This window comes from Oncorhynchus keta, chromosome 10 (genome assembly GCF_023373465.1).
Source record: "Oncorhynchus keta strain PuntledgeMale-10-30-2019 chromosome 10, Oket_V2, whole genome shotgun sequence".
In the NCBI taxonomy this organism is placed as follows: domain Eukaryota; kingdom Metazoa; phylum Chordata; class Actinopteri; order Salmoniformes; family Salmonidae; genus Oncorhynchus; species Oncorhynchus keta.
Genome location: NC_068430.1, coordinates 80006797 through 80021128, shown reverse-complemented (window position 1 = coordinate 80021128; position 14332 = coordinate 80006797). Strand labels below are relative to the sequence as shown.

Sequence of the window (14332 nt, the reverse complement as noted above, 5' to 3'; positions counted from 1 at the left end):
GTTCCATACAGATCAGTGACAGTAGTAGACTATGTAGCAGAGTGTTTAATGGTGCAGTACATTATGAGGTGTCTACAGTAGTAGACTATGTAGCAGAGTGTTTAATGGTGCAGTACATTATGAGGTGTCTACAGTAGTAGACTATGTAGCAGAGTGTTAATGGTGCAGTACATTATGAGGTGTCTACAGTAGTAGACTATGTAGCAGAGTGTTAATGGTGCAGTACATTATGAGGTGTCTACAGTAGTAGACTATGTAGCAGAGTGTTTAATGGTGCAGTACATTATGAGGTGTCTACAGTAGTAGACTATGTAGCAGAGTGTTTAATGGTGCAGTACATTATGAGGTGTCTGCAGTAGTAGACTATGTAGCAGAGTGTTAATGATGCAGTACATTATGAGGTGTCTACAGTAGTAGACTATGTAGCAGAGTGTTAATGATGCAGTACATTATGAGGTGTCTACAGTAGTAGACTATGTAGCAGAGTGTTTAATGGTGCAGTACATTATGAGGTGTCTACAGTAGTAGACTATGTAGCAGAGTGTTAATGATGCAGTACATTATGAGGTGTCTACAGTAGTAGACTATGTAGCAGAGTGTTTAATGGTGCAGTACATTATGAGGTGTCTACAGTAGTAGACTATGTAGCAGAGTGTTTAATGGTGCAGTACATTATGAGGTGTCTACAGTAGTAGACTATGTAGCAGAGTGTTTAATGGTGCAGTACATTATGAGGTGTCTACAGTAGTAGACTATGTAACAGAGTGTTTAATGGTGCAGTACATTATGAGGTGTCTACAGTAGTAGACTATGTAGCAGAGTGTTTAATGGTGCAGTACATTATGAGGTGTCTACAGTAGTAGACTATGTAGCAGAGTGTTTAATGGTGCAGTACATTATGAGGTGTCTACAGTAGTAGACTATGTAGCAGAGTGTTAATGATGCAGTACATTATGAGGTGTCTACAGTAGTGGACTATGTAGCAGAGTGTTTAATGGTGCAGTACATTATGAGGTGTCTACAGTAGTAGACTATGTAGCAGAGTGTTTAATGGTGCAGTACATTATGAGGTGTCTACAGTAGTAGACTATGTAGCAGAGTGTTTAATGGTGCAGTACATTATGAGGTGTCTACAGCTGTTGGGGGAGTGTCTGGGGGTTACTAGAATCAGAGTCTTTACTGAAGGTAAGATGGCGCTGACAGAGATGGCTGCCTTGCTTCACGTTCTTAGCAAACTATGCAGTGTTCTGTTTTTTTATGTATTATTTCTTACATTGTGACCCCAGGAAATCTGAAGTCTTATTACATACAGCCGGGAGGAACTATTGGATATCAGAGCAACGTCAACTTACCAACATAACGACCAGGAATACGACTTTCCCGAAGCGGATCCTCTGTTCGGACCACCACCCAGGATAATGGATCTGATCCCAGTAGACGACCCAAAACAACCGAAGGGGCAGACGGGGCGGTCTTTTGGTCAGGCTTCGTAGGCACATCGCTCTCCGCTCCCGAGTATACTACTCGCCAATGTCCAGTCCGTTGACAACAAGTTCGATGAAATTCGAGTAAGGGTTGCCTTCCAGAGAGACATCAGAGACTGTAACATTCTCTGTTTCACGGAAACATGGCTCACTCTGAATATGTTGTCAGAGTCGGTACAGCCACCTGGTTTCTTCACGCATCGCGCCGACAGAAACAAGCATCTCTCTGGTAAGAAGAAGGGCGGGGGTGTATGCCTTTTTAATTAATGACTCATGGTGTAATCATAACAACATACAGGCGCTCAAGTCCTTCTGTACACCTGACCTAACAAAGCTAATCTGAAAACAAGGCTCGCTAAATTTTATCAGCATATCAAATGCGCAACTCGAACTGGCAGCATTCTGGATCATTGCTACTCTAACTTCTGCGACACATACAAAGCCCTCCCCCCACCCTCCTGTTGGCAAATCTGACCATAACTCCATTGTTGTTGCTCCCAGCCTATAGACAGAAACTAAAACAGGAAACGCCCGTGCTCAGGTCTGTTCAACGCTGGTCCGACCAATCGGATTCCACGCTTCATGATTGCTTCGATCATGTGGACTGGGATATAACCTAAGACAACAACATTGATGTATGCACTGACTCGGTGAGTGATTTTCTTAGTAATTGCATCGGTGACGTTGTACCCATTGTGACTATTAAAACCTTCCCTAACCAGAAACTGTGGATTGATGGCAGCATTAGGGAAACACTGAAAGTCTTTGCTTCTCAGCTCACTGGTCACCATAGCAGCAGTGGCACTGTGTTTGAGGACAAAACAGTGCCACTGACACGGCCCGCTACCAAAACCTGTGGGCTCTCCTTCACCGTGGCCAACGTGAGTAAAACATTTAAACGTGTTAACCCTCGCAAGGCTGCCGGCCCAGACGGCATCCATAGACGTGTCCTCAGAGCGCAGACCGGGTGGCTGGTGTGTTTACGGACATATTCAATCAGTCCCTATCCCAGTCTGCTGTGCCCACATGCTTCCAGAGGGCCACCATTGTTCCTGTTCCCAAGAAAGCCGAGGTAACTGAGCTAAATGACTATCGCCCCATAGAGCTCACTTCTGTCATCATGAAGTGCTTTGAGAGACTAGTCATGGACCATATCACCTCCACCCAACCTGATACCCTACACCCACTCCAATTGCTTACCGCCCCAATAGGTCCACAGACGACTCAATCACAATCACACTGCACACTGCCCTATCTTATTTGGACAAGAGGAATACCTATGTAAGAATGCTGTTCATCGACTACAGCTCAGCATTTAACACCATAGAACCCTCCAAACTCGTCATTAAGCTCGAGACCCTGGGTCTCGATCCCGCCCTGTGCAACTGGTCCTGGACTTTCTGATGGGCTGCCCCCAGGTGATGAGGGTAGGAAACAACATCTCCACCCTGCTGATCCTCAACACTGGGGCCCCACAAGGGTGCGTTCTCAGCCCTCTCCTGTACTCCTGTTCACCCATGACTGGGTGGCCATGTACGCCTCCAACTCAATCATCAAGTTTGCAGACGACACTATAGTGGTAGGCTTGATTACCAACAACAACAAGATGGTCTACAGGGAGGAGGAGGGACCCTCGGAGTGTGGTGTCAGGAAAATATCTCCCACTCAACGTCAACAAAGCAAAGGAGATGATCGTGGACTTCAGGAAAGAGCAGACGGACCACCCCTATCCACATCGACGGGACGGCAGAGGAGAAGGTGGAAAGTTTTAAGTTCCTCTGTGTACAAATCACGGACAAACTGAAATGGTCCACCCACACAGACAGCGTGGTGAAGAGGGCGCAACCTCAGGAGGTTGAAGAAATTTGGCTTGTCACCGAAAACACTCACAAACTTTTACAGATGCACAATCGAGAGCATCCTGACGGGCTGTATCACCGCATGGTAAGGCAACTGCTCGGCCCACAACCGTAAGACTCTCCAGAGCCTACACTACACCCTACACTACTACTGTTACAGTACCTTCACTACACCCTACACTACTCCTGTTACAGTACCTTCACTACACCCTACACTACTCCTTTCACAATACCTTCACTACACCCTACACTACTCCTGTCACAGTACCTTCACTACTCCTTTCACAGTTTCACACTCCTGTTACAGTACCTTCACTACACCCTACACTACTCCTGTTACAGTACCGTCACTACACCCTACATTACTCCTGTTACAGTACCTTCACTACACCCTACACTACTCCTGTCACAGTACCTTCACTACTCCTGTTACAGTACCTTCACTACACCCTACACTACTCCTGTTACAGTACCTTCACTAGACCGTACACTACTCGTGTCACAGTACCTTCACTACTCCTGTCACAGTACCTTCACTACACCCTACACTACTCCTGTCACAGTACCTTCACTACACTACTCCTGTTACAGTACCTTCACTACCCCTACACTACTCCTGTCACAGTACCTTCACTACACCTACACTACTCCTGTTACAGTACCTTCACTACACTACTCCTGTTACAGTACCTTCACTACACCTTTCACAGTACCTTCACTACACCCTACACTACTCCTGTTACAGTACCTTCACTACACCCTGCACTACTCCTGTTACAGTACCTTCACTACACCCTACACTACTCCTGTTACAGTACCGTCACTACACCCTACATTACTCCTGTTACAGTACCTTCACTACACCCTACACTACTCCTGTTACAGTACCTTCACTACACCCTACACTACTCCTGTCACAGTTCCTTCACTACTCCTGTTACAGTACCTTCACTACACCCTACACTACTCCTGTTACAGTAACTTCACTACACCCTACACTACTCCTGTTACAGTACCTTCACTACACCTTACACTACTCCTGTTACAGTACCTTCACTACACTACTCCTGTTACAGTACCTTCATAACACCCTACACTACTCCTGTCACAGTACCTTCACTACTCCTTTCACAGTACCTTCACTACACCGTACACTACTCCTGTTACAGTACCTTCACTACACCCTGCACTACTCCTGTTACAGTACCTTCAATACACCCTACACTACTCCTGTTACAGTACCGTCACTACACCTACATTACTCCTGTTACAGTACCTTCACTACACCCTACACTACTCCTGTTACAGTACCTTCACTACACCCTACACTACTCCTGTTACAGTACCTTCACTACACCCTACACTACTCCTGTCACAGTTCCTTCACTACTCCTGTTACAGTACCTTCACTACACCCTACACTACTCCTGTTACAGTACCTTCACTACACCGTACACTACTCGTGTCACAGTACCTTCACTACTCCTGTCACAGTACCTTCACTACACCCTACACTACTCCTGTCACAGTACCTTCACTACACTACTCCTGTTACAGTACCTTCACTACACCCTACACTACTCCTGTTACAGTACCTTCACTACACCTTACACTACTCCTGTTACAGTACCTTCACTACACTACTCCTGTTACAGTACCTTCACTACACCCTACACTACTCCTGTCACAGTACCTTCACTACTTCTTTCACAGTACCTTCACTACACCGTACACTACTCCTGTTACAGTACCTTCACTACACTACTCCTGCTACAGTACCTTCACTACACTACTCCTGCTACAGTACCTTCACTACACTACTCCTGCTACAGTACCTTCACTACACCGTACAGTACTCCTGCTCCAATACCTTCACTACACTACTCCTGCTACAGTACCTTCACTACACTACTCCTGCTACAGTACCTTCACTACACCGTACAGTACTCCTGCTCCAATACCTTCACTACACTACTCCTGCTACAGTACCTTCACTACACTACTCCTGCTACAGTACCTTCACTACACCGTACAGTACTCCTGCTCCAATACCTTCACTACACTACTCCTGCTACAGTACCTTCACTACACTACTCCTGCTACAGTACCTTCACTACACCGTACAGTACTGCTGTCACACTACGAGTCTGCTCTCTCTGTGGTGTGTCAGTCAGGCGGTTCAAGTCTAGAAGACTCTTCCTCTTTCTTTACATGTGCACAAACACACTGACAATCACACACACACACACACATACACACACACACACACACACACACACACACACACACACACACACACACACAGAAACACACTGACAAACACACACTACAAACACAAACTCAAGCACATAAACAAACACACACACACTGACAAACACACACTACACACACACACTGGCAAACACACACTACACACACACACTCAAGCACATAAAGAAACACACACACACATAAACACGCACTTGACTATTTTGATGTTTTAATGAAATGCTTTAAAAGGCACAGTGTATATACATACACAATAGATATGTAAATCTCAAAGGTAGAACGGACTCTTATGGTATTACTGTCTTCATTATTATAACAGACTAAATGAAGACAAGATTTGACAAACACATAATTCATATTTACACAAATATTTACAATGATGTTGGTTGACTTTCACAAAATCTGGAGATAAAAGTGATTTTAAAGCCAGATGTTCATATTTACATACATTATATACAGTAAAACCATGAGCTGTTTTAATACAATGTGTCAAGGAGGATTTGAAACATGAAAGGGATTGTTTTTTTAATGTCATTCCAAGATGGCGGCTCTGTGGTGACAACCCTTCTTCCTCTGCTCTCATCCTTCTAGACCTATCGGCTGCCTTCGATACTGTGAACCATCAGATCCTCCTCTCCACCCTCTCCGAGTTGGGCATCTCCGGCGCGGCCCACGCTTGGATTGCGTCCTACCTTACAGGTCGCTCCTACCAGGTGGCGTGGCGAGAATCTGTCTCCTCACCACGCGCTCTCACCACTGGTGTCCCCCAGGGCTCTGTTCTAGGCCCTCTCCTATTCTCGCTATACACCAAGTCACTTGGCTCTGTCATAACCTCACATGGTCTCTCCTATCATTGCTATGCAGACGACACACAATTCATCTTCTCCTTTCCCCCTTCTGATGACCAGGTGGCGAATCGCATCTCTGCATGTCTGGCAGACATATCAGTGTGGAGGACGGATCACCACCTCAAGCTGAACCTCGGCAAGACGGAGCTGCTCTTCCTCCCCGGGGAAGGACTGCCCGTTCCATGATCTCGCCATCACGGTTGACAACTCCATTGTGTCCTCCTCCCAGGCGCTAGAACCTTGGCGTGATCCTGGACAACACCCTGTCGTTCTCAACTAACATCAAGGCGGTGGCCCGTTCCTGTAGGTTCATGCTCTACAACATCCGCAGAGTGACCCTGCCTCACACAGGAAGCGGCGCAGGTCCTAATCCAGGCACTTGTCATCTCCCGTCTGGATTACTGCAACTCGCTGTTGGCTGGGCTCCCCTGCCTGTGCCATTAAACCCCTACAACTCATCCAGAACGCCGCAGCCCGTCTGGTGTTCAACCTTCCCAAGTTCTCTCACGTTCTCTCACGTCACTCTCACGTCTCCACTGGCTTCCAGTTGAAGCTCGCATCCGCTACAAGAACATGGTGCTTGCCTACGGAGCTGTGAGGGGAACGGCACCTCAGTACCTCCAGGCTCTGATCAGGCTCTACACCCAAACAAGGGCACTGCGTTCATCCACCTCTGGCCTGCTCGCCTCCCTACCACTGAGGAAGTACAGTTCCCGCTCAGCCCAGTCAAAACTGTTCGCTGCTCTGGCCCCCCAATGGTGGAACAAACTCCCTCACGACGCCAGGACAGCGGAGTCAATCACCACCTTCTACCTGAAACCCCACCTCTTTAAGGAATACCTAGGATAGGATAAGTAATCCTTCTCACCCCCCTAAAAGATTTAGATGCACTATTGTAAAGTGGCTGTTCCACTGGATGTCATAAGGTGAATGCACAATTTGTAAGTCGCTCTGGATAAGAGCGTCTGCTAAATGACTTAAATGTAAATGTAAATCTCTCTACAGGGAGCTTCTCTTCTTCCCAGATGGCACCTTGTTCCCTATAGAGCACTGCCTTTGACCAGGGTCCATATGGGGGATAGATAATAGGGTGTCATTTGGGACACATTCCTTGTATATATTCTATAGTACTACATTATTGTGGGTAGCTGAGCTGTAGAGTAGAGGGCATCTTCTGGAGTGTCTTTAGAGGTGCACAGCAGGGTATCTTGTAGATTCTACAGTATCTTTGGGTAGCTGAGCTGTAGCCAGTAGATGGTGTCTTCTGGAGTGTCTTTAGATGCACAGCAGGGTATCTAGTAGATTCTACAGTATCTTTGGGTAGCTGGGCTGCAGAGTAGATGGCATCTTCTGGAGTGTCTTTAGAGGTGCACAGCAGGGTATCTTGTAGATTCTACATTATTGTGGGTAGCTGGGCTGTAGAGTAGGGGCATCTTCTGGAGTGTCTTTAGAGTGCACAGCAGGGTATCTTGTAGATTCTACAGTATCTTTGGGTAGCTGGGCTGTAGAATAGATGGAATCATCCTGGTTTCCACTGGCTGTTGGAGGACATGAAGAGACTCTAGAATCTGTAGGTAGATCCACACTGGAGTAGATGAGAGAAGCTGGTTGATCTGCAGTAGAATATGGATTTATATCATCTTTGGGAAGTCAACAGTAGAATAACATGGCAGGTTAGGATAATTAACGTGGGAGGTTAGTAGAAATAAAATAGCAGGTTAGGAAAATGTACATTGCCATTCAGGATAACGTGACAGGTTAGGAAAATCAGGTTAAGGTTAGGAAAAGAGTTAGGGTTAGCTAAAATACTACAAGGAAGCAGCAAGCAGCCACTCAAATAGACATTAAGTGGCCAACAAACTGCCCAATTAGCTGGGCAGTTTGTTGTTTGAATTTTCCATAGACCCATTGATGTTGCTCTTCCCACTTATGTGTCAACGCCCACTTTCAAACACACTCCACCTATGCAGTTACACATGAATCTGTGGAAGACCTGTGGCAGAGCTAGCAGGGTAGGTTGTAGAGCTCGGCCAGCAGGGTAGGTTGTAGAGGCTTGGCCAGCAGGGTAGGTTGTAGAGGCTTGGCCAGCAGGGTAGGTTGTAGAGGCTTGGCCAGCAGGGTAGGTTGTAGAGGCTTGGCCAGCAGGGTAGGTTGTAGAGGCTCGGCCAGCCGGGTAGGTTGTAGAGGCTTGGCCAGCAGGGTAGGTTGTAGAGGCTTGGCCAGCCGGGTAGGTTGTAGAGGCTTGGCCAGCAGGGTAGGTTGTAGAGCTTGGCCAGCAGGGTAGGTTGTAGAGCTTGGTCAGCAGGGTAGGTTGTAGAGGCTTGGCCAGCAGGGTAGGTTGTAGAGGCTTGGCCAGCAGGGTAGGTTGTAGAGGCTTGGTCAGCAGGGTAGGTTGTAGAGGCTTGGCCAGCAGGGTAGGTTGTAGAGGCTTGGCCAGCAGGGTAGGTTGTAGAGGCTTGGCCAGCAGGGTAGGTTGTAGAGGCTTGGCCAGCAGGGTAGGTTGTAGAGGCTTGGCCAGCAGGGTAGGTTGTAGAGGCTTGGCCAGCAGGGTAGGTTGTAGAGGCTTGGCCAGCAGGGTAGGTTGTAGAGGCTTGGCCAGCAGGGTAGGTTGTAGAGGCTTGGCCAGCAGGGTAGGTTGTAGAGCTTGGCCAGCAGGGTAGGTTAGAGAGGCTTGGCCAGCAGGGTAGATTAGAGGCTTGGCCAGCAGGGTAGGTTGTAGAGCTTGGCCAGCAGGGCAGGTTGTAGAGGAATGACCAGTAGGGTAGATTGTAGAGTTGGTAGGTGATTTGACAGTAGAGTAGACTGAAGAGATGACCACAGGAAGTGTGTCTGTCTGTCTGTCTCTGATCTCCTCGTACACACAGACAACCTGCATAAAGAACCAATGAGGATTACTACATACATACATGGTCAATATGGAAAACCAACGTGAGTCAAGGTTCAAACCAAAACATGTCAATGAAGAACTACATTGTTAATATGGCTGCATTTACACAGGCAGCCCTTTATTTGGCTAAATATATAATGTGATTGGTCAAAAAGACCCATCATTAAGATCAGAATTGGGCTGCCTGTGTAAACGCAGCCTATGAGTCTGAGAATCCATCATGTGTTGAAACTGAGCTGTCTAATGAACAAGTGTTGTTTGTAGGAGGTTCTTCCAGTTGACAGATTGAGGACTGATAACAGACTACAGTAGAATCCCACTAGAGGCTGTAGACTCACACACTCAACCCTTAATGTTTAGTTTACCACCTCCCTGTCTATCACCTCTACACTACAAGTTATCATGGACACACACACACACACACACACACACACACACACACACACACACACACACACACACACACACACACACACACACACACACACACACACACACACACACACACACACACACACACACACACACACACACACACACACACACACACACACCCCTCCTTGTATCTCTCACCTCTCCAGCAGGGTCAGGTTGTGTGTTGGAGGAACTGGTGGTGTTCCCCTGGTTCCTCTCCTCTGTCTGTAGAACAGGAGCAGGACCAGACCTAACACTGTCACCATGACTACCAGACCAACACTGGTCCACACCATCAGACCTGACCACAGACAGGAGGGAGAGACTTTACAGAGTACTGTATATATCATAGATACCACCACAGACAGGAGAGAGACTCAGACCTGACCACAGACAGGAGGAGAGACTTTATGAGGGTTGAACAAAGCAGGTCAGTTTGCTAAAATAACCAGATTTTTGCAAACCCGATGCTTTCAGACTATAAATATCATAGATGGATACAACTGTCATTTGGTCGGTTGGATGGTAGACTGGTGGATAGATCAGTCAATAAGATAAGATAGATTGGATGGTAGTCAGTTGTATGGTCCTACAGACAGACAGGACTGTATAGATTATAGATAACATGAATTACAACGTTCATTCGATCAGTTGGTTTTTCAGTAAGGCAGGAAGACAGAAAGACAGGCAGAAGGCAGACAGACAGAAAGATAGGCATGAAGACAGACAGACAGGCAAGAAGGCAGACAGACAGAAAGACAGACAGACAGACAGACAGACAGACAGACAGACAGACAGACAGACAGACAGACAGACAGACAGACAGAGAGAGACAGACAGACAAGAAGGCAGACAGACAGACAGGCAAGAAGGCAGACAGACAGAAAGACAGACAGAAAGACAGACAGAGACAGACAGACAGACAGACAGACAGACAGACAGACAGACAGACAGACAGACAACAGACAGAAGGCAGACAGACAGAAAGACAGACAGACAGAAAGCAGAAGACAGACAGACCAGCAGGCAGAAGACAGACAGACGGAGCAGTGAAAATAAAGGTGTGAAAAAGGAAGAGACTTCACTATCTTGCTAGTTATGGGATGATAAATATAAAGGATGAGACTTCACTATCTTGCTAGTTATGGGATGACAGATATAAAGGAAGAACTTCACTATCTTGCTAGTTATGGGATGATAAATATAAAGGAAGAAACTTCACTATCTTGCTAGTTATGGGATGATAAATATAAAGGAAGAGACTTCACTATCTTGCTAGTTATGGGATGATAAATATAAAGGAAGAGACTTCACTATCTTGCTAGTTATGGGATGATAAATATAAAGGAAGAGACTTCACTATCTTGCTAGTTATGGGATGACAAATATATAAAGGAAGAGACTTCACTATCTTGCTAGTTATGGGATGACAAATATAAAGGAAGAGACTTCACTATCTTGCTAGTTATGGGATGATAAATATAAAGGAAGAGACTTCACTATCTTGCTAGTTATGGGATGATAAATATAAAGGAAAGAGACTTCACTATCTTGCTAGTTATGGGATGACAAATATAAAGGAAGAGACTTCACTATCTTGCTAGTTATGGGATGATAAATATAAAGGAAGAGACTGAGTAAGATAGTGACCATAGTAACCATGGTGTCAGCAGCTGCTTTTCCCCCAAAACGTCAAATGTTGCATCACTTCCTGCATCCCCATGACAACATAGTCCCTGCTACAACATAATAGAACACCATTATATATTAGGCACCACTGAAATCAGTATACATGAAACTTAACAGCACTCTGTCCTGCAGAGAGTATTCCTATTGAGGAGAATCTAGATGAGAGGGAGAGAGAGGGACAGAGAAAAGAGACAGGGAGTGAAAAGGAGAGAGAGAGAGAGAAACAGACAGAGGGTGGGGTGTCAGAGATAGAGAGAGATTGGAGTGAAAACAAAGAGAGATAGAGAGAGATTGAGTAAAAGAAAAGCGAGAGAGAAGTAGTGACATTTGTCCAATGATTGAACAGGAACAATTGATTTTCATCCAGCATTACAGCATTTCATATCACAACATATTAATTGTAATGTCTAAGATGAGAGATTCATCATACCAGCTCTTGATAGGTGACCACTGATGTGGTTTGGGAGGGTTGAGGAGGTGTTTGGGGATGTTGGAGAGGTTTGGGAGGGTTGTGGAGAGGTTAGAGGATGTTGTAGAGAGGTTTGGGAGGGTTGTAGAGAGGTTTAGAAGGGATGTGGAGACATGGCGTCGGGAGGTGACAGGTGAGGTTGTAGAAGTGGGAGGAGCTGTGAGTCAATAGAAAGTACAGATAAACACCAATACTGAAACAACTTCATGTCAGGAAATAAGTCAGGAAGTGAATTACTAGATAACAATTCATATGGAGAAATTCACTTACCATCTGTAACTGTGAGATGCACCTCTTGGTATGAGTCTAGGCCATATCTCTCCACTCCACACCAGTAGGTCCCAGAGTCTGTCTTCATCAGGTTCTTGATGGTCACATAGAAGACTCCATCTCTGTTGTCTTCTATACTGTATCGATCTTGAGTTACATTCTTGCTACCATTAGTTTTAACCAGAATGTCTTTACCAGAACATGTCCCCTTGCAGAAGTATTTGTTGTTGGTTCCTGCCAACGTGAACGAGCAGCCGAACATGACATGTCCTCCCACCACTTCCTTAGTGCCAGCTGACTCCACAACACACAGAGCTGTCAAACAGAAACACACAGTAGAGTCACAACTGATGACCTGTGAGATAAACTTTAACCCTGCTCATCTAACATTAACCCTGCTCATCTAACATTAACCCTGCTCAAATCTAACATTAACCCTACTCACATCTAACATTAACCTGCTCATCTAACATTAACCCTGCTCACATCTAACATTAACCCTGCTCACATCTAACATTAACCCTGCTCACATCTAACATTAACCCTGCTCATCTAACATTAACCCTGCTCACATCTAACATTAACCCTACTCACATCTAACATTAACCCTGCTCACATCTAACATTAACCCTGCTCAAATCTAACATTAACCCTGCTCATCTAACATTAACCCTGCTCAAATCTAACTTTAACCCTGCTCACATCTAACATTAACCCTGCTCAAATCTAACATTAACCCTGCTCATCTAACATTAACCCTGCTCACATCTAACATTAACCCTGCTCACATCTAACATTAACCCTGCTCACATCTAACATTAACCCTGCTCATCTAACATTAACCCTGCTCAAATCTAACATTAACCCTGCTCACATCTAACTTTAACCCTGCTCACATCTAACATTAACCCTGCTCAAATCTAACATTAATCCTGCTCACATCTAACATTAACCCTGCTCACATCTAACTTTAACCCTGCTCATCTAACTTTAACCCTGCTCAGATCTTACTTTTAACCCTGCTCACATCTAACTTTAACCCTGCTCAAATCTTACTTTAACCCTGCTCAAATCTAACTTGAACCTTGCTCAAATCTAACTTTAACCCTTTTCAAATCTAACTTTAACCCTGCTCAAATCTAACTTTAACCCTTTTCAAATCTAACTTTAACCCTGCTCAAATCTAACATTAACCCTGCTCAAATCTAACATTAACCCTGCTCATCTAACATTAACCCTGCTCAAATCTAACATTAACCCTGCTCATCTAACATTAACCCTGCTCACATCTAACTTTAACCCTGCTCAGATCTTACTTTAACCCTGCTCAGATCTAACTTTAACCCTGCTCAAATCTTACTTTAACCCTGCTCAAATCTAACTTGAACCTTGCTCAAATCTAACTTTAACCCTTTTCAAATCTAACTTTAACCCTGCTCAAATCTAACTTTAACCCTGCTCAAATCTAACATTAACCCTGCTCAAATCTAACTTTAACCCTGCTCAAATCTAACTTTAACCCTGCTCAAATCTAACTTTAACCCTGTCAAATCTAACTTTAACCCTGCTCAAATCTAACTTTAACCCTGCTCAAACATCCCTAACTTTAACCCTGCTCAAAATCTTACTTTAACCCTGCTCAAATCTCAACTTTAACCCTGCTCAAATCTAACTTTAACCCTGCTCATCAAATCCCTATCTACTTTAACCCTGCTCAAATCTAACTTTAACCCTGCTCAAATCTTACTTTAACCCTGCTCAAATCTTACTTTAACCCTGCTCAAATCTTACTTTAACCCTGCTCAAATCTTACATTAACCCCTGGATGAATCTAACTTTAACCCTGGATAAATCTAAATCTATTTAACCCTGGATAAATCTAACATTAACCTGGATGAATCTAACATTAACCCTGGATAAATCTAACATTAACCCTGCTAAATCTAACCTTAACCCTGGATAAAACCCTGCTCAGATCTTACTAACCCTGCTCAAATGCTAGATCTTACTTTAACCCTGCTCAAATCTAACTTGAATCCCTGTTCAAATCTAACTTTAACCCTTTTCAAATCTTACTTTAACCCTGCTCAAATCTAACTTTAACCCTGCTCAAATCTAACTTTAACCCTGTAATGAGTAAGATG

At 44.9% G+C, this 14332-nt stretch overlaps 1 protein-coding gene and 3 long non-coding RNA genes across 10 annotated transcripts; 2 read left to right on the top strand and 2 right to left on the bottom strand.

Annotated features, from left to right (window-relative positions):
• LOC127932498 (uncharacterized) lies at positions 1-1143 on the top strand. 4 transcript variants are annotated; one of them, XR_008145649.1, is made up of 5 exons: positions 1-124; positions 235-346; positions 402-512; positions 792-958; positions 1015-1134. It is a non-coding gene; the product is annotated as an uncharacterized LOC127932498 (long non-coding RNA). The 4 variants fall into 4 exon arrangements; XR_008145648.1 differs by lacking the exon at positions 792-958 and having other exon boundaries at positions 457-735; positions 1015-1143; XR_008145647.1 differs by lacking the exon at positions 792-958 and having other exon boundaries at positions 402-735; positions 1015-1143.
• Positions 1144-3761: 2618 nt separating this feature from the next.
• On the bottom strand, positions 3762-4979 carry LOC127932504 (uncharacterized). The gene is made up of 4 exons (XR_008145668.1): positions 4904-4979; positions 4620-4689; positions 4057-4394; positions 3762-3816 (listed from the first exon to the last, which is right to left on the bottom strand). It is a non-coding gene; the product is annotated as an uncharacterized LOC127932504 (long non-coding RNA).
• Positions 4980-7857: 2878 nt separating this feature from the next.
• On the bottom strand, positions 7858-12561 carry LOC127931956 (uncharacterized). The gene is made up of 5 exons (XM_052526113.1): positions 12189-12561; positions 11880-12075; positions 9920-10061; positions 9214-9328; positions 7858-8072 (listed from the first exon to the last, which is right to left on the bottom strand). Exons 1-5 carry the CDS (start codon positions 12448-12450, stop codon positions 7858-7860), a joined length of 930 nt encoding a protein of 309 aa, XP_052382073.1. The 5' UTR covers positions 12451-12561.
• Positions 8490-9152, top strand: LOC127932490 (uncharacterized). 4 transcript variants are annotated; one of them, XR_008145618.1, is made up of 3 exons: positions 8490-8609; positions 8770-8985; positions 9120-9152. It is a non-coding gene; the product is annotated as an uncharacterized LOC127932490 (long non-coding RNA). The 4 variants fall into 4 exon arrangements; XR_008145617.1 differs by having other exon boundaries at positions 8770-9012; XR_008145615.1 differs by having other exon boundaries at positions 8770-9039.
• Positions 12562-14332: the final 1771 nt, after the last annotated feature.

Coding starts and splice junctions, on each gene's coding strand:
- LOC127931956 (XM_052526113.1), bottom strand. CDS start 12,450: ATGTTCGGCTGCTCGTTCACGTTGGCAGGAACCAACAACAAATACTTC. Junction 12,076..12,188: donor GCATCTCACAGTTACAGATG/GTAAGTGAATTT, acceptor ATTGACTCACAG/CTCCTCCCACTTCTACAACC. Junction 10,062..11,879: donor TGGTCACCTATCAAGAGCTG/GTATGATGAATC, acceptor GTCTGTGGTCAG/GTCTGATGGTGTGGACCAGT.